At 39.0% G+C, this 19,965-nt stretch overlaps 1 protein-coding gene across 3 annotated transcripts in view; it reads left to right on the top strand.

The window, feature by feature from the left end:
• LRRC28 (leucine rich repeat containing 28) overlaps nt 1-19,965 on the top strand; it is a 150,959-nt gene that overhangs the window by 73,088 nt on the left and 57,906 nt on the right. For 2 of the 3 annotated variants that reach the window (XM_029951732.1, XM_029951733.1), the window contains exon 6: nt 17,446-17,652. The exons of the other annotated variant lie outside the window; for it this stretch is intronic. In XM_029951732.1, coding sequence (XP_029807592.1) covers nt 17,446-17,652 — 207 coding nt within the window. The remainder of the gene's footprint in view (nt 1-17,445; nt 17,653-19,965) is intronic. 3 annotated transcript variants of the gene reach the window in all.

Genomic DNA, 19,965 nt, shown 5'->3' with positions numbered 1-19,965 from the left:
CGTATCTTGTCTCCATGACTCTGCAGAATGAGGAATTTTTCCAAGTAGTAATCCATGTACTGATATAAAACAGTAATACAGTGGGGCACCTGGGTGGCTCAGTCGGTTAGGCCTCCGATTCTTGATTTCACCTCAGGTCATGATCTCCAGGTTTGTACGATCGAGCCCTACATTGGGTTCCAAGCTGACAGCACGAGCCTGCTTGGGATTCTCTCTCTCCCTGTCCCTCTCCCACGCTCGTGCTCTGTCTCTCTCAAAATAAATAAGTAAACTTAAACAGTAATAAAGATGCTAGATTTTAGAATAAATGCTTTTAAAAAGGTTTTTTAAAAAAAATTTTAATGTTTATTTGTGATCGAGACAGAGAGAAACAGCATGAGTGGGGGAGGGGCAGAGAGAGAAGGAGACACCGAATCAGAAGCAGGCTCCAGGCTCTGAACTGTCAGCACAGAGCTTGACACGGGGCTCGAACCCACGGACCATCAGATCATGGCCTGAGCCAAAGTCAGGCGCTTCACTGACTGAGCCACCCAGGCGCCCCAGGTTTTTAAAACAGTATATCTGAAGAAGAGATGTATGCCATTTCTTTCTAGCAGTTAGTTATAATTGCCACTTAGCAAGAGTACTTTCTAGATACTTTTTCTTGTCTTCTGCAAAATTCTCATTGACATTTTGCTAGGTACTTCAAATGCCAAATTGACTATTTGGTTAGATAACTGATAAACACCTGGTAAATTACTTCTTTTGAAGAACACTGAATGAGAGTCTAGTGTATAATTTCATCTTGCACAAAGCACCAGGTAAAAATGTCAAAACAAGGTTATTTTATACTGTCTTTAACATTTAAAATTTCTGTTGGGAGCTAATTGGCAAGCTTGATACACAAATACTAATATTTAAGTCAAATGAGTTTTTTTATTTCTCAGATGTCATATGTTCAGAGCATTTTAAGTCTCCCAAATAATTTTTGTCTTTCTTAATTGAGAGGATGTGTTAACATGTTAGTTTGATGTTCTTCACCTTAAAAGGTTCTTTCTTGTATATTGCTTGTATCAGACAAATGCGTAGTTAGGTTAATAGATTTTCTTCACTGAGTTTTCTGGTATTCTCCATTTTTTTTAATGTTTTATTTATTTTTGAGAGAGAGAGAGAGAGAGACAGCATGAGCAGGGGAGGGTCACAGAGAGAGGGAGACACAGAATCTGAAGACAGGCTCCAGGCTCCGAGCCAGCTGTCAGCACAGAGCCCAACGTGGGGCTCGAACCCACCAACCGTGAGATCATGACCTGAGCTGAAGCCGGACGCTCAACCCACTGAGCCACCCAGGCGCCTCTGGTATTCTCCATTTTATGCTCCACTGTGAATGTTTGTTATTAAACATAGCCTGCCACACATTCAGTTATACATAGCAGGCCCCTTGTGATTGCAGACAGTTTTGTCCTACCCTGGAAGACCTTAAGTGCAGTGCATTACAAAAGGTATTAAAAATGTTATTTTTAAGTTCCTGTTTAATCTGTAAACTGTTTCCCTTTGGAAATAATGTAATTGGTGAGTAGGTTCTGAAGCAAGTCTCCTAACGCTCACTTAGCGCACGGTGCCCTTGACATTCATTATGCACCTGCTGTCAATGGAGGGAGCATGTGCAAGTGGGCATGCGCCTGCCTTGGGCTAGAAGCGTGAAGATGGAGAAACACACTCGCACTGTTTGGGCTGCACAAACAGTCGCTCCCTCAGTCCCGTTGTAGCAGGATGCGAACCAAATCCATGCTATTTCTGGTCCATCAAATGGACCCATTAAGGAATGGATTTAGCTTTTCCAAACTGGATACATAGGATTACCCCTTCCCAAGGGTGAAAAGGGTATAGCGGTTGAACAAATGTACCCAGATTCTGAATTCACAAAGCCAAGTTATTGTTAATTCCTTCAAATTGATTATATTAAAAACGCACTCATTCCAGCAAGCGTCTGTGGTTTTTAAGTTTAAGTAAGATCTTCAAGTAAATATTTTAAATAATTTCCACAACCAAGAAAGTATCACCATTTTAAGAATGTCCCTGAGCTGTTATGGAACATATTCAACGTGTGTGATTCTGAGGATGCCAATCTTGTTTAAACCTTACAACTTTGTTTTTCTTTTGGATTTACGTTCAGAGTTTGAGACATGTTCTTATTAATAGAATTGGTGGTGGCAGTCCCGTCCTTTTTAGGGTGGATCTGATCCCTATATTCCATGAGGCAATTCTGTATCAGGATCTTAAGGCAATTCCAGAACAGGAATTTCAAAAGATGTGAATGAAGACATAGAATTGGGTTTGCTTTGCTGGCTGATGACCTCGAAGGACACTATTTGCTTATATAACTTCTGAAATTTTGGTTATATTATTTCGTAATCAGTCTTGATAAATTATGTATCTTCCATTTGTCTGCAGTTGTGTAAAGGAAATAATATGCAAGAATTTGAAGATGCTCAACCGTCTGGGGCTATTTAATATGTGGGCAGCTAGTCTTTTGTTAATAATCTCTCTTCTAGAATACTCCCATCCCTTAGGTCCACAGAGATAATTAGATGGCCTTGGGGACAACCTAAATTCTGTTCACCACGTGATAAACCTCTGGCAGTCTTAGATTTTACAGTTTCTTTTTCAAGGATTTGTAAGTTGTCTTAAAGTTCTACAGTAGTTGTAATTTTGATAAATTTGAAGCATAAATTCTGAGGTTTTTTGAGGCTGCAAGTCTAGTCTGGGGTTGTGTAACAAGTGAGACAGTTTAAGGGATTAATTAATTAATTCAGAGAATGTTTACTGAACACCTACCATGAATTAGAACCTGGTACTGCTAGGGTTATGGCAGTAAATAAGGTAGTCAGTGCTCCTGCTCTGGTGAAGTTTATTTTCTTATGGGAGGCACTGACTGTGGTTTAATAGGTAAATAAATGAATAAATAAAATAAGTAAAGACTGTGGTGAATGCAGGGAAGGAAATAAATGGGATCCTATAATTTAGAAAAAGCGGTCCTATTTAATTAGGGTGTCCAGGAAGGCCATTGTGAAAATAACGATAGTGAAGTTCCAAAAGACAAGAATGAGCCCACAGTTTGAGGAGCTGGGCAAAGGACATTCCTGGCAGAGGTAATAGCCAATTCCAAGTCTCTGAGGGAAGAAGTAATTTTGACACTGTCTTGGGCCAGAAAGAAGGGCAGGGGAATTGAATTGTCAGAGGTGGAAGAGAGAGTCAGGCCAGGACTGATCGGCGGACCTCATTGCTAGTAACATGGTGTGTAGAATTCAATGCGTGCACATTGGGAAGCCAGGGCAGAGTTTTGGACAGAAAAGGAACATGATCGGACTTACATTTTTATGTTACTGTGGCTTCCCTGTAGAAAATGGACAGGAAGGGGGCAGAATGGAAGCAAGAAGGAGGTGTTGGGGTGAGCTCAGGCAGGAAGTGATAACTGCGCTGAGCTCAATGGGTCACCGTGGAGGGAGAGAGAAGACATTTGGTGCGGATGTTGCAGTGTGGCCTGTCTCCACAGGCTCTGTTCTCTGTCTCTACTCCGTGGAGGAAATGACAGCTTCTAGCAGTATTCTCAGATTTGGCCATTACCCAGTTCATAAAACATCGATAAAAGGCTTTATTATACACTTTTATTTTTAGGGAAAAAATAATTTTGAAGGGTTTAAAGGGTAAACTTTCTTTACCTGGACTGTGAACATGTTTTGGCTATTTCTAGACAGGCTGCTTATTTGCAGGGTAATCAGTTTGGATTTAAAAAGACAAGAACAATATTCAGCCTTAAAGAATTCTAATTGTCATGTCAGATAAGTGGGTTAAACAACTTCTTAATACGAATTCAGATGTTATGACTTTAGAATAAATGTAGGATCTGATCCCAGTTGTCCCAAGAACTATCTCAGAGGCTGTATTGTTTGGTAATGGCAGTTAACCCGGGGGTACCTGACGTCTGTCTGTATGCCCTGGTTAGCCCTCCTTCAGAACGGACTGATAGGTCATTTGAATCTGAGTTGGCTTTCATTTTTTTTAGTTGGCCAAGGGAGGTAGTCCTGACCATTTTCTTAAAGACCTCGCCCTCTTAAGAGCCCCTTTGGGTCTTTGTTAGACGTAAGAAACACACATACTATGTTCACAGTTGTTTCTGTGCCAACAACTACAGCAATTTAAAAATATATATATTCAGGATTTATACTTAGAATATTATGTGATATAATGAGCTGAAAAGCATAAATATGTATTGTTTTCTGACATACGGTATCCAGTTGTATAGGATATTGCGTTTAATTACTGGAGGTACATGTTCTTCTATCGTTTTTTTTTTGCCGATGATTTTTTTGAAATATCAAACAATGATCTAAATATTTGAGTAAATAACCCAAAGTGGCACAGCTGCTAAGTGATAAGATTATGCTTTGAACCTCTACATATCAGAGTATGTATCTTCCATGGCCCAATCAAGAGAAAAAGAATGAATACAAAGAGAGATACTTACTGAATATAGAATGGAATTTGGCATTGCAAGATTGTCTTTTATTTCTTGCTCTTCCTAACCCAGTCTGCTTTGGAGCTCAAATTAGAGCTGTTTCTAGTGGTACCGGAAAAAGCCAGTGCTTGAAACTACCAAGCCTTGTTATTGACTCTGTCTGTGGTCATGGGCTTGGCATGGAGTGGGTGACTTCCTTCCCATTGCCTCTTAAATTTTAGGTTAGGTCAGGGTGTATCAGCAGAGAGTGATGATTTAAAGGAGACCTAACTGTTTTTTTTTTTTCTTTTGAAATTGGCACTCTATAATGTTTATTTTTTATTTTTTTTATGCTTAGTGTAAGTCATAACCATGTGGCAATAATGAAATCATGTTTCGGATATTCTATAAGTAGCTGAGAAGTTTGAAGGTATTGTATATTTAGCATAAAAGTAAACAATATGGCCGTGAAGGTAGGATTCTTCTGGGTACATTAAGGAAATAGAGTATGCACACAGATGTGTGCACCCTGGGGAACGGTGTGGCGACAGGGACCCAGCTGAAAAGAGCAGGATTCTGCTAGTGTGCTAGGAAGCATACACTGCAGCTTTACACCAGTCATACCACATTAACTTCAAGATAGCAGAGTGGTAAATATTTTTGAAGGTGCCAATGTTAAATCTATTAATGATAAAATTAGTTATAGAAATGCTATTGAAAAGAAATGTAATAATGCCATATTTTTAAAAAGACTTCAGCAAAATTCAAGGAACACCTCCTTAGAAATAAAAACCACTAAGGATCTGGGCAGCTCTGTCTGCCCACAGGTTCTGTCCTCATGTTTTATTAATTTCTTATTTTTATTTTTTATAAATGTTTATTTATTTATTTTTGAAAGAGAGAAAGAGTGTGTGCGCAAGCAGGGGAGGGGCAGAGAGAGACAGACGGACAGAATTCAAAGCAGGCTGCAGGCTGTGAGCTGTCAGCACAGAGCCCAACACGGGGCTCAAACCCACCAACCACGAGATCATGACCTGAGTCAAAGTTGAATTGAGCTACCCAGATGCCTCCCCATGCTTTAATAAAATCACTGTTTTGCACCAAAAACAAAAAAGAAATAAAAATGGCTAAGAAACTGATTGAACTTTTTAAATTTTATACCCAAAATAATAATTCTACTTCTTTCTAATGTACAGAGAATCAGTATATGGAATTTTTTAAATTTGGCCCAAGTATACATTTTATTTTTAACTTTTAGAAAGAATTTTATTTTTGAAAATACTTGTTACTATTTTTATTTTTTACTTTAGCATATACAGAAATGTATCCTTTGGGTGTTTATATTTTTAATTTTTTTAATGTTTATTTTTGAGAGAGAGAGCGAGAAAGAGCATGAACAGGGGAGGGCAGAGAGAGAGAGAGAGACACAGAATCCTAAGTAGGCTCCCATCTCTGAGCTGTCTGCATACAGACTGATGTGGGAGTTGAACCCACAAACCGTGAGATCATGACCTGAGCCCAAGTCGGGTGCTTTACCGACTGAGCCACCCAGGTACCTCTGATTTCTTTTCTTTTTTTTCAGTCCTTTAAATTTATTTTATTTATTTTTTTAAAGTAGTTTATTGTCAAATTAGTTTCCATACAACACCCAGGGCTCTTTCCCACAAGTGTCCTCCTCCATCACCACCACCTCTTTTCCCCCCTCCCCCTTCCCCGAGCCTCAGTTCGTTTTCAGTATTCAATAGTCTCTCAAGTTTTGCATCCCTCTCTCTCCCCAACTCTCTTCCCTTCTTCCCCTCCCCCTGGTCCTCCATTAGGTTTCTCCTGTTCTCCTGTTAGACCTATGAGTGCAAACATATGGTATCTGTCCTCCACCTGACTTAACTTCGCTTAGCATGACCCCCTCGAGGTCCATCCACTTTGCTACAGATGGCCAGATTTCATTCTTTCTCATTGCCATGTAGTACTCCATTGTGTATATATACCACGTCTTCTTGATCCACTCATCAGGTGATGGACATTTAGGCTCTTTCCATGTTTTGGCTATGCCTTTAAACACGAGACTCGTTTTTTGGTCGAGTGAATGGTCTTTACTGGAGAATGTACCATGCATACCTGAAAAGAAAGTGTATTCTACTGTGGTGTCCTGTAAATGTCAAATTAGTACATGTGGTTGACAGTGTGGGAAAAGTTTTACGCATCCTTGTTAACATTCTGTCTAGATGTCCCATCAGTTATTGAGAATAATGTATTAAAAGCTCTACTTTTCCTTTCTGTTCTGTCAGTTTTTGCTTTATGTATGTTTGGATCTTGAGGGTCTATGTAGTTATAAATTGTTATACATTCCAGAAGCACTAATCATTTTACTGTCATGAAATGTTCCTGTTTCTCTTAATAATATTTCTTGTTTTAATGTCTAATTTTTCTGATATGAGTATAGCTAGTCTATTGCTCTTCTTGTTTTTTGCATGGTTTATGGGGTTTTTTTTCTGCATCCTTTTTACTTTCACCCTATTTGTACAGTTACATCTAAATGTGCTTCTTAAAGACAGCGTATCATTTTTTTAGGCCACCTGACATTCTTGTTAGATTGGGTTGTTTTGTTTGTTGACATTCACTGTAATTGTCGATAAGGATTTGTTTACATCATACATTTTGCTATTTGTATTCTATACAACTCATATCTATTATGTTCCTCTGTATCTCCTATATTGCCTCCTAGTAACTTTTTTTCATTTTTATTTGAAGTATAATTGCCATATAACTTTATATTAGTTTCAAGTGTACAACATAATTATTTGATACTTGTGTATGCTGCAAAATGATCACCACAGTAAGTCTAGATAACATCCATCACGGTAGTTATAAAAATGCTTTTTCTTGTGATAAGGACTTTTAAGATTTATTCTCTTACCAACCTTATTTTTTTTTTAATGTTTATTTATTTTTGAGAGAGAGAGAGACAGTGTCAGCAGAGAAGGGGATGCAAGAGAGGGAGATCCAGAATCCAAAGCAGGCTCCAGGCTCTGAGCTGCTAGGACAGAGCCTGATGCAAGGCTGGAGCTCACGAACCGTGAGATCAGGACCTGAGCTGAAGTCAGATGCTTGACCAGCTGACCCACCCATGCACCCCGTCTCTCTTACCAACTTTCAAATACGCAGTATACTGTTACTAACTGTGTCATGAATACTGTGCATTAAATATCCACGACTTTATTTTATAACTGGAAATTTATACCTTTTGACCCTCTTCTCCTATTTCACCTTATTCCACCCCCACCCCCAGCAACCACCGTTCTGTTCTCTGTATCTATGAGCTTTCTTTCTTTCTCTCTCTCTCTTTTTTTCTTTTATTCTTTCGTTTCTTTCTTCCTTTCTCTTTTTAAGATTCCACATATAAGTGGCATCATGTGGTATTTGTCTCTCCTTTACTTATTTCATTTAGCATAATGCCCTCAAGTTCTATCCATGTTGTCACATATGGCAAGGTTTCATTTTTTATGGATGAATAATATTCCATTGCACATTTTCTGTATCCATTCATCCATCAATGGATACGCTGTTTCTGTATCTTGGCCATCACTGCAGTGAGCAAGGGGATGCATATATCTTTTTGAGTATTTTTTTTCTTTGAATAAATGCCCAGACGTGGAATTGTTAGATCATATGGTAGCTCTATTTTTAATTTTTTGAGGAACCTCCATACTGTTTTCCATAGTAGCTGCACCAATTTATATTCCCAGCAACAGTGAATGAGAGAGTTCCTTTTTCTCCACATCGTTACTTCTCCAACATTTGTTATTTCTTGTCTTTTTTTAATAAAAGCCAAACAGATATAAGATGATACCACATTTGTGGTTTTGATTTGCATTTCCCTGATGATTAGTGATGTTAAGTGTGTTTTCCTGTGTCTGTTGTCTTATCTATATGTCTTCTTTGGAATAACTTTCGTTCAAATCTGCCCATTTTTAAATCACATTGGGTCTTTTTTTGTTTTTGAGTTGTAGGAGTGATTTATTTGGGACATTAACCCCTTATCAGATATATGATTTACAAATATATTCTCTCATTCATTAGGTTGCTTATTCATTCTGTTGATGGTTTCCTTTGCTATGCAGGTTTTTAGTTTCATGTGGTCCCACTTGGTTATTTTTGCTTAGATTGCCTTTGCTTTTGGTGTCAGATTCAAAAAAATCATCACCAGGACTGATATCAAGGAGCCTACTGCCTGTTTTCTTCTAGGGGTTTTATGGTTTCGGGTCTTACATTGTTTAACCCATTTTGAGTTTATTTTTCTGTATGTCATAAGATAGTTGCCCAAGCTCATTCTTCTAAAGGTGGCTGTCCAGTTTTCCCAACACCCTTTATTGAAGACACTGTTCTTTCCCCATTGTCTATTCTTGGACTCCCTATGTTGTATATTAATTGACCACATATGCATGGGTTTATTTCTGGGTTCTCTATTCTGTTCTATGGATTTTTATGTCTATTTTATGCCAATACCACGCTTCGTGATTCCTGCCGTTTGTAATATAGTTTGAAACCAGGGTGTGATACCTCCAACTTTGTTCTTTTTCAAGAGTGCTCTGGCTGTTTGGGGTTTTGTAGTTCCATACAAATTTTAGGATTATATGTTCTATTTCTGTGAAAGATGCCACTGATATTTGGTAGGGATTCCATTGAATCTGTAGATTGCTTTGGGTAGTGTGGACATTTTAACAGTAGTCTGTAAATTCATGAACACAGTATACCTTTCTCTTTATTTATATCTTCCTCAGTTTCTTTCATCAGTGTCTTATAGTTTTCAATGTACAGGTCTTTCACCTCCTTGGTTAAATTTATTTCTAGCTTCCTTTTCTTTTTGATGCAATTGGAAGTAGAATTGTTTTATAAATTTCTCCTTCTGATATTTCATTGTTAGTGTATTAAAATGCAACAGGTTTTTACATATTGATTTTGTATGCTACAACTTTATTGAATTTATTACTTTAATAGTGTTTTGATAGAGCCATTAGAATGCTCTCTATATATTTGTCATCGGGAATAGTGACAGTTTTACTTCTTTCTTTCCAGTTGGGATGCTTGTTTGTTTCTTTTTCTTGCTTAGATTTCCAATACTATGTTAATAAAAGTGATAAGAGTGGGCATTCTTGTCTCTTCCTCCTCTTACTTAGGGGAAAAGTTTTCAGCTTTTCACTGTTGAGTATGATGTTAGCTGTGGGCATCATATATGGCCATTAAAATGTTAAGGTAAATTTCCTCTGTACCATTTTTTGAAAGTTTTTGTTATGAAATGATGTTGAATTTTGTCAAATGCTTTTTCTGCATCTATTGAGATGATCATATGATTTTTATCCTTTATTTTGTTAATGTGGTGTAATTACATTGATCTGAGGATGTTGTACCATCCTGGCATCCCTGGGATTAGGTTTGATTTGATCATGGTATATGACCCTTTAATGATTGTTGAATTCAGTTTGCTAGTATTTTGTTGAGAATTTTTGTGGTGTTATTCAGGAATATTGGCTGGTAATTTTCTTTCCTTGGAGCATCTCTGGTTTTGGTATCAAGGTAATACTGGCCTCATAAAATGAGTTTGGAGGTGCTCCCTCCTCTTCTATTCTTTGGAAGAGTCTGAGAAGGATTGGCATTAAATTTTTTTTTTTTTTTGAGTATTTGGTAGAATTCACCAGGAAAGCCATCTGGTCCTGAACCTTTTTGGGAAGTTTTTGATTATTGATTCAGTCTCCTTACTAGTAAATGCTCTGTTCAGATCTTTTGTTCCTTCATGATTCATTCTTGGTAGGTTGTATGTTTCTAGGAATTTATCCATTTCTTCTAAATTGTCACGTTTGTTGGTATATTCTTCTTCTTAGTGGTCTCATATGATCCTTTGTATTTTTGTATATCAGTTGAAAGTCTCCTTTTTTGTTTCTGATCTTATTTGAGTCCTCTTGGGTTTCTTTTTCTTTTTTTTTTTTTTTTGGTGAGTCTACTTAAAGGTTTGACAATTTTGTTTATCTTTTCAAAGAACCAGCTTTTAGTTTTATTGATCTTTTCTATTTCTGTTATTTGTGCTCTGATCTTTATTATTTCCTTGTTTCAATTAACTTTGGGCTTTTTTTTTCTTTTTCTAGTTCCTTGAGATATAAAATTAATTTGTTTTTTCTTGTTTCTTGATGTTGGCATTTTTTCGCTATGAATATCCCTCTTAGAACTGCTTTTGCCTCATCTCATGTAAGTTTCAGTATATCGTATTCCCATTTTCATTCGTCTCAGGACCTTTTTGAAAATTTCTCTTGATTTCTTTGGTTGTTCAGTAGCGTGTTGTTTAATTTCCACATATTTGTGAATTCTCCAGTTTTCTTGTAATTGATTTTTAGGGTTTTTTAAGTCACTGTTATCATACTTTCCTTCTTTGAACTTGTTCTTTTTAGTTTAGTTTTTTTTTTTTTTTAAGTACGTTCTAGCCCAATGTGGGACTTGAACTCACAACGCTGGGATCAAGAGTTGCGTGTCCTACCAGCTATTCTGGCCGGGTTTCCAGTCTTTTTAGTTCTTTCAGTCCATGCATTGCAGCTGGTTTGAAGTCATTGCCTCATTCAACATCTGGATCCACTTAGAATCATTTTCTGTTTATTAATTTTTTCCTGTGATGGGTTATATTTTCTTGCTTTATTGCATATTTTGTAATTTTTAGTGAACATTATAAATAATATAGAGTAAGTCAGGATTCTGATTTTCTTTTCCTACATGAGGGTTATTGCTATTTCTGTTTACCAATTTGATATTCATAGTAATTTGCCTGGACTAAAAATATGAAATCCATTTCCCCCACAGTGTGTGACCACTGATTTCTTTGTGGGTTTGTTTTTTTTTTCCTTCTTGTTTTAATTTTTAAGACTAGCTTCTTAGGATTTGATCTATATAGTGTGGTGGTTGAACACCAAGAAAGACTTCTATCCTCTGTCAGTGGATCTGTGTGTGGATTCAGAAACTCAATTAACGTTTAGGCAGTTTCCAGATGTGCCCTGTTATTTTCTGCTGGGCTCTCTGTTTTCTCCCTTGTGCATGCGTGCAAGTTCTCTGTAGACCTAGAATTTGTAAATCACTTGAGCCCTCTCTGGTCTTCTCTGTGTTTGCTCATGAACTTCCTCTCAGCCTTGTATATGTGGAGAGTCTGTCAAATATCTTCCTGTTTCATAGCCCATACCTCCTTGTTAAATTCCTGGCCTATCTGCCCCATTTAATGCTTGCCTCAACCAAGAACATCCCTCAGACTCATAAAATCATTGGCCTCCCCTGTTCACTCGTGACCAAGATTATGACAAGTTCCTAAGGACCGTACTGGGTGTGGGTTTTCCCACTTTTCATTCTAAATCATGTCAGCCCCCTCCCGCAGTGAAGCTGCTGGTGGGCTGCAACCTGGCCTGCCATATTAGAGCTGCTCAACCAGCCGCACTGGGTGCAGGGATAGGAGCCACCCAAGCAAGCACCCCACATATTTCTGCCCCTCTTAGTGGAAGCGCTGTAGTTTTTCATGAATAAGTGGTTCTCCATTTGTTGAAAACTTTTGGTCCGTTTCCAGAGTACTGAAATGGCTGCTTTTGATAGTTTCATGTAATTTTATAGTTACTTTTTGGAAAGAGGACTTGGCAGCCTCCTCATTCCATCCTACTGGCAGGTCCAGCTTTTCTTTTTTTTTCTTTTTTGGTTATAGTTTGCATGATGTATGTTTTTATCACTTTATATTTAATCTTTGTAATTATATTTAAAATGGATTGCTTTTAGGAGTGCCTGCGTAAGTCAAGTCAGTTGAGCATCCAACTCTTGATTTAGGGTCAGGTCATGATCCCAGGGTCATGGGATCAAGCCCCACATTAGGCTCTGCACTGAGCATGGAACCTACTTCAGATTTTCTCCTCTCTCTCTCCCTCTCCCTCCCTCTCCCTCCCTCTCCCTCTATTCCTCTGCCATACTCACACTCTCTTTAAAATAAAAAAAAAAAAAATTTAGAAAATGTATTCCTTTTATACTAGGATCTTGTATTTAAATCCAATCCATTAGTCTTTTTGAATTGGTGTCCTCAGGATATTTGCTTTTTTTATTTTTTAGGGTTTTTTTTTTTTAGTATTTTATTTATTTCTTCTTTTATTTCCTGGGTAACCCTTTCATCCTTTAGTAGGATATTCCTTAACCTCCATGTATTTTATTTTTTCTTGTGGTTCATTTCAAGTTACATAGCACTGTGATCTGAAAATATTCATGTTATGATCTTGATCTTTTTGTACTGTACTTGTTGAGGGCTGGTTTTTGGCCCAGTATGCGATCTATTCTGGAGAATGTTTCTTTTTTGTTTTGTTATTTTTGTTTTTAAATATAATTTATTGTCAAGTTAGGGAACATACAGTGTATACAGTGTGCTCTTGGCTTCAGAAGTAAATTCCCATGATTCATCGCTTATATACAACACCCAGGGCTCATCGCAACAAGTGCCTTTCTCAGTGCCCATCCCCCATTCCCCCCTCTCTGCCCGCCATCAACCCTCAGGTTGTTTTCTGTATTTAAGAGTCTCTTATGGTTTGCTTCCCTCTCGGTTTGGAACTATTTTTTTCCCCTTCCTTTCCCCTGTGGTCGAGAATGTTTCATGTGCACTTGGAAAGAATGTATATTCTGCTGCTTTAGGACGAAATGTTCTAAATATATTTGTTAAGTCCATCCAGTCCACTGTGTAATTCAAAACCATTGTTTTCTTGTTGATTTTCTGCTTAGCAGATCAGTCCATTGCTGTAAGTGAGGTGATATTAGGTTTAATTGAGTCTGTCAGAGAAGCTCTTTAATTTTTTTTTGTTTATTTATTTTTGAGAGAGAGAGAGACCAATCATGAGCAGGGGAGGACCAAAGAAGGAGACACAGAATCAGAAGCAGGCTCTGGGCTCTGAGCTGGCAGCAAAGAGCCCTATGTGGGGCTTGAACCCACGAGCTGCGAGATCATGACCTGAGCCTAAGTCAGTCGTTCAACCAACTGAGCCACCCAGGCACCTTGTTATTTAATTTTATTTCTCTCTCTTTCTCACATACTTTCATAGTATGACAAAATAATTTTCCAAACACATTATACATAGCGCTCATCTCAGTACTTCAACTGAAATAATAGTTCGAGTTTTTTGTCACAGTTTGAAGGGCCTAAATAGTAAGCTACTAAGAATAATGTCCTTTTGTTGTATTCATTCACTTAATATATGCAGTCCTACATGTTTCAGATTTAACAAAATGCTTTTTATTCATTTCATATAGGAAGTAAGAAAGGTCAGCTTTTCATTTTTTTCCAGTTCCTTGGTCCTTTGACCTTTGGAACTGACAGTATTATGTTCCCTCCCCCTTTTTTTCTTCGAAGTGTTATTAATTTTACTATCTGAAATGTGTGCATGTCTGCCAAAGCAGAGTATAAATATTGAGTGTTACCACTGTAAAAAGTAAATCATCCCATTGTGGAAAATTTTAAATCATAATCGCGTATTATTTTCCCCACCTCACAATGGAGTGAGGCAGTGCTGAATCAAAATGGTGGGCAATGGCAAGCCTTGGTCATTTTTGCAGCCACATCAAAATATCTTTTTACATCTTTAATTATTTTGGAAATAATGATTAAAATAATTTGCTCCCATGTGATTTTTGATAGATTTTTCAAATTTCTTTAAATACATGGTTTAATAGATACTGCAGTTCAGAAGGATTGATATAATTTTAGTCTTTTGATAAAAAAATCAAGTTTTTGGCATTGGCATCGCCATACTTAGGATGTAGTAATCTAGAAACACTAAAATTATTCTTGACCAGTTTTTATTTCGCTGTCTTCTGTTTCTAATCAAGCAGACTTGGTGCTTTTCTTAAAATGTTTCTCAAACTCTTTGAACTTGTCACGCTGCCTCTGTTCTCATCAAATGTCTGCTTGTTTTCTCAGCCTAGAATCTCCTTCCATTCCGTTGCTTTTTACATGTCCATCATTCTGGTTTTTCCGACAGAGTGCTGCTGTCCTTCAAGAATCTTCAGGAAGTGTCGTGTTCTCACGACAGTAAACCCAAGCTTCTCTACGCAGTATTGTCACTCATGCCTCCACGCAGCCTGTCACACTGAACATAGTTTCTTCTCTTCTCCCATAGGTGTCCTTGATACTTGTTAGGCTTCAAATAGCCCAGTGTGTGTGCTGTATTTATTATTTGACTTCCATGCCTTTCCAGATCTTTCTCGCCCCACCCCCTCCCCTGCTGGGAATGCTGTTATCCATCTTTCTTTTCACCTATTCAGGTTCTTGTCTCCTCCAGTGAATTTTGCAAAACTTCTCCAACCCCTTATCCACCTCTTATTTCTCTGGCCTCCTGTCATGCATTATCTCTTATACATAATGTGATTCTCAAAGGCAGAGACCTGGTCTCTTTTTTCTCTGGTGCCTGGCCCTGTGGTGTGTAGCTGATTGGTTGTACTTCTGTTCCATTTCACTCCTATAATCAATTTATAAGTGAGGTCAGGAAAGTTTCTTGGTACTCTTTATTCAATTCTAGAACATAATGATTTTTCCCTCAACCTCCTCACCCCATCGGAAAGCAGAAGCATTTTTTGATGTGAATTAGGTCGGTAGGTAGGCAGATGTACCTAAATGAAGGACAGAACCAAGAACGAAACTGACTCCCATGTGCACCCGTTTGGTTCACAAAGAACAAAACTCCAATTAAGCATCACAGACTGTTCCCTGGATCCTCCTTGCCCTTTTGCAAATGCATACCTTGCCCAATATTAGGGAAATTGGGCAATAAAGTATGAATTTCCTAGCACAAATTACTTTGAATATTATAAAAATAACTAGAAATTAATATATTTTGTACTAGTATTGCTTTTTATTAAACATAGTTACTAAAAGGGGCTCCTGGGTGGGTCAGTCAGTTAAGTGTCTGACTTCAGCTCAGGTCATGATCTCACAGTTTGTGAGTTCGAGCCTCACGTCTAGCTCTGTGCTGACAGCTCAGACCCTGAAACCTGCTTCAGATTCTCTGTCTCTGTCTCTCTCTGCCCCTTTTCCGCTCGCACTCTGTCTCTCTCTCTCAAAGTAAATAAACATTTAAAAAAACAGTTACTAAAAGTACTTCAGGTAACTGCCTCTAACAAAGACTGACCAACTTTTTCCATAAATGGCAAGATAGTAAATATTTTAAGCTTTGCAGGCCACGTACAGTTTCTGCCATGTATTCTTTTTTGCCTGTGTTGGGGTTTTTTTATGCCACCTTTTAATTATTTATTATTTATTTATTGAGAGAGAGAGTGAGGGAGAGAGAGAGGGCGAGCACATGCAAGTAGGGGAGGGGCAGAAGGAGAAGGAGGGAGAGAACCCAAAGCACGGTCCATGTTCAGCACAGACCCTGATGCAGGGCTCAATCCCATGACCCTGGGATCATGATCTAAGCTGATTATAAGATCAGACGCTTACTGGACTAAGCCACTCGGGCACCCCCAACTGCTTTGTAACAATGTAAAAACCCTGGGCACCTGGGTGGCTTAGTCTGTTAAGTGTCCAACTCTTGAATTCAGCTCAGATCATGATCCCAGGGTCGTGGGATTAAGTCCCACATTGGTCTCTGCACTGAGCGTGAATCCTGCTTACTATTGTCTCTCTCTCTCTCTCTCTCTCTCTCTCTCTCTCTCTCTCTCTCTCTCTGCCCCTCTTCCCCTGTTGGTGCTCTCTCTGTCTCTAAAATTAAAAAACTTAAATTATAAAAGCCAGTCTTAGCTTGCAGGCAGTACAGAAGTATACCAGAGGCCAGAGTTTGCCAACCCCTGGTCTATAGCAGTAAGAAAAGGTTGTCTGTGTAATTGGGCGTCCAAGAGAGCAGATCTTCTGTCCAGTAGAGAAGACATTGCTCAAACTAACCCAAGCCCTGAACGAACTGCGATGTGCCCAAGGGGGCGCAGTAAAATAGCAAGAACGTGGGAAATTTTAGCCGAGAGGACTGGCTCGTGGAACAGGGTCAGGGTTAGAGGAGGCCAGGAGATGGCCCTGAGGTCTTCAGCTTGGAGGTTCCTGATGCAGAAGAAGTAGATGTGCCCTCCACAGGGCTTCCGGTAGTGCCTTGAGGGGATTGTGCAGTCCTGACGGACTAAACGTCCTGTCCCTGGAGATCGCTTAGCACACCTTACTCTGCACAGAGAGGCTTGTGGTGCTTTTTCCTGAGAAGGACGAAGTACCTTGTAAGAACCTCCCAACCTTCAGGCTTGGCATAATTGTACTCCCCGTGGAACAGATTACAGTTATGGGTGTCAACAGTGAGGCCATATTGAAGTGAACGGAAGGACGTCATGTGGGTGGAATTAAAGTAAATCTTCATAGGATGTGTACACTTTGAGTGGGTTTGTGATAAAGAACCACATGGCTGGACAATATCTAAAAATGTTACCTACCTATAATTTACTCTTATTATATTCTTCACCGTGGTGAAAATTTCCAAAAGACATCCTAATATTTTGTCCAAAAGGTTTTCTGGTTAGTTCATATGAGCACGATGCACTCGCTGGGATATTATGTATTTTAAGTCTCCTACTGTTTACTTGGATACAAGTCACAAAAGTAGCAAAGTCACAGGTACCTCAAAGTGACTGTAACTGTTCTTTCCCCACACTAGCAACACCTTTTGATTTCACCAAGAAGCAGAAGCTCTAGAAACAGGCTTCTGGCTCATGTTCACTACTTTGTGTCTCTCCCTGTTCCAGGCTAGCCCTCTTTTCCATTAAGAAGAAAAATTCTGGCAGGCTAGTTTAAAGACACCTCCCTCTGTTGGGTGGTTTGCATACTTCAGCATTCATGTGTCTGGAAATCATGGCAACTGCTGATTTTATTTGTTTGAACTGTTACAGAAATGATTCGTTTTATTGACTTAGTTTAATCAGGATGCGATTTATCTTAATTTTGATTTTGGTTGTAGAGGTTGGCGATTTGAAGGAGCTGCAGACACTAGACATTTCTACCAATCGTTTGCTAACTTTACCCGAGAGGCTTCACCTGTGCCTTTCTCTGCAGTACCTCACTGTGGACCGAAATCGTCTATGGTGTGTGCCGCGCCATCTCTGCCTGCTGCCCAGCCTCAATGAGCTCTCCATGGCTGGAAACCGCCTTGCGTTTTTGCCACTTGGTAAGTAAGCATGTTCGCCTACGAAGCAGAAAAGCTGGAGAATAGACGGAATGCCTTCGTCTTTCCCTGCTTGGGAAGGACAGGGTGGTCCTCTTCATTCTCTTCACCTTGGAGATTGCCCCTCTGCATCCGTTTTTGTAGTGGACAGAGCATCGTTCATTCCCAGTTGACCAAAATTGTTTTTTTTTCACTTAGGGACCTCATGTTTGTAAACACATCTGTGGTGAAATGTTGTTTACGGACAAAATATGTGACAGGAGAGAATCTGCTCTGAAAAAGGAATTTATGTGTATATATTATACATTTAAGACCATAAATCGACAGGGATTATTGAATAATATGGAAGGATAGCTGCTGGCACAAAGACATCTGTTTCGACGTTGAATTCGACGTACAGCAGTTTGTATTGGATTAGAATTGCCAGATAACCAGACGACACAGTTTTTAAAACTTGATAATTGCCTGACCGGCCTGCTGAGCTAGAAATGTCACACCGGCTAACAAATAATGTATGACGCACTCTAGATTTCCTTGCTGGCCCGTCTTAATAAGCCAATACATTTATTTTCACTGAGAATTGCATCTTAGTTTGTAGGAAACAAAGGTGCCATCTAAAAAATTTTTTTAAATATGAGGCTCTGTAGAACCCCAAGCCACCACAGTAGGCCTCCTATGATCTTACTCATAAAAGCATTTTTAAAAATGAATAATTTCTGCCTGGTGGCAGTGGAGTAAATCACTTACTAGCCCCCGAAAGGAGGTATTTCCCACCCTGGCACAGTGCATGAGGATGCCAGGGTGGCCCAGTCAGTTAAGCGTCCAGCTTCGGCTCAGGTCATGATCTCAGGGTTCATGTGTTCGAGCCCCGCATCGGGCTCTGTGCTGCCAGCTCAGAGCCTGGAGCCTACTTCAGATTCTGTGTCTCCCTCTCTCTCTCTGCCTCTTTCCAGTCGCGCACTCTCTCTCTCTGTCTCAAAATTAAATAAACGTGTAAAAAAATGATAAAATATAGTATACATACTATTTTCAGTTAAAAATAACTGGGAAACATGAAAATCAATTTGAATAATAACAAATAATTATCCAGTTTAAGAAGATTACTTTTCTATAAATATAATTATATTCTATACTTAGAAAATTAACAAGATGAAATAAAGCCTTTTCAGAAGTCAGTTACATTTCTAAGAAATCAGAGCTTTCTTTCAAGTGAGAAAATAACATAGGGCTCTTGGGTGGCTCAGTTGGTTAAACGCCTACCCCTTGATTTCGGCTCAGGTAATGATGTCACAGTTATGTGATTGGGCCTGTGTTGGGCTCTACACTGACAGTGCAGAGCCTGCTTGGGATTCTCTCTCTCCTACTCCCTCTCCCCTACTCATGCTGTCTCTCTCAAAATAAATAAACTTAAAAAAGTGAGGGAAGCCCTGGGTGGCTTAGTCTTACAGTTTGTGAGATCGAGCCCTGCATCAGGCTCTGCACTGACAGTGTGGAGCCTGCTTGGGATTCTCTCTCTCTCCCTCTCTCTCTCTGCCCCTCGTCTGCTCACACTGTCTCTGTCTCTCTCAAAATAAATAAATAAACTCTAAAAAAAAATTTTTAAAAACCAAGTGAGAAAAATATCAAATATAGAGAGACTGATTAAAAATACTAAAGGTACCTGTACCCGTGGGTTATAAAACAATTACAGTGGTCAAGCACCAAGCTACAGACCCAGTGAGCCAAGTTCTAACCCAGTTCCATCACCGCACAGTGCATGACCTGGAGTAAATCACTGTAACTTTTCTGAGCTTCACTGACCTTATCTTTAAACCAAAAATAATAGCATTTATCCTATTTACTTTAGAGTTATTTTGAAGTTGAATAAGACAGCTCATATATAAGAACTATGAAGCAGTGGCCAAACGCAGATGACTCCAAAGAGAAGGTACAACTCGCGGATTACCATATCCTGCTTTTTAAAAATTCTGTCCTCGGGAGCCTGGGTGGCTCAGTCACTTGGGCATCTGACTCTTGATCCCTGCTCAGGTCTTGATCTCAGGGTCATGAGTTCAAGCCCTGCATTGAGCTCCATGCTGAGTGTGAACCCTTCTTTTAAAAAAATAAATAAATAAAAGTACTCTCCTTCTCCTCATGTCAAGACCCTCGGTAGTAGCCACCCAAACTTGGATTTACCAGCTGCTGCCTAAACCAGCGCTGACTCCTACCAAGTGGATGCTAGGATGATAGTCAGCGCTGATATATATATGGATCAAAGAAAGGAGTGAGGGAGGGAAGGGAAAGATATGATGATTTGATCTGCTGGTCTAGAACTCA

Source organism: Suricata suricatta, chromosome 9, assembly GCF_006229205.1.
Source record: "Suricata suricatta isolate VVHF042 chromosome 9, meerkat_22Aug2017_6uvM2_HiC, whole genome shotgun sequence".
In the NCBI taxonomy this organism is placed as follows: domain Eukaryota; kingdom Metazoa; phylum Chordata; class Mammalia; order Carnivora; family Herpestidae; genus Suricata; species Suricata suricatta.
This window is presented reverse-complemented; position numbering and strand designations above follow the sequence as displayed.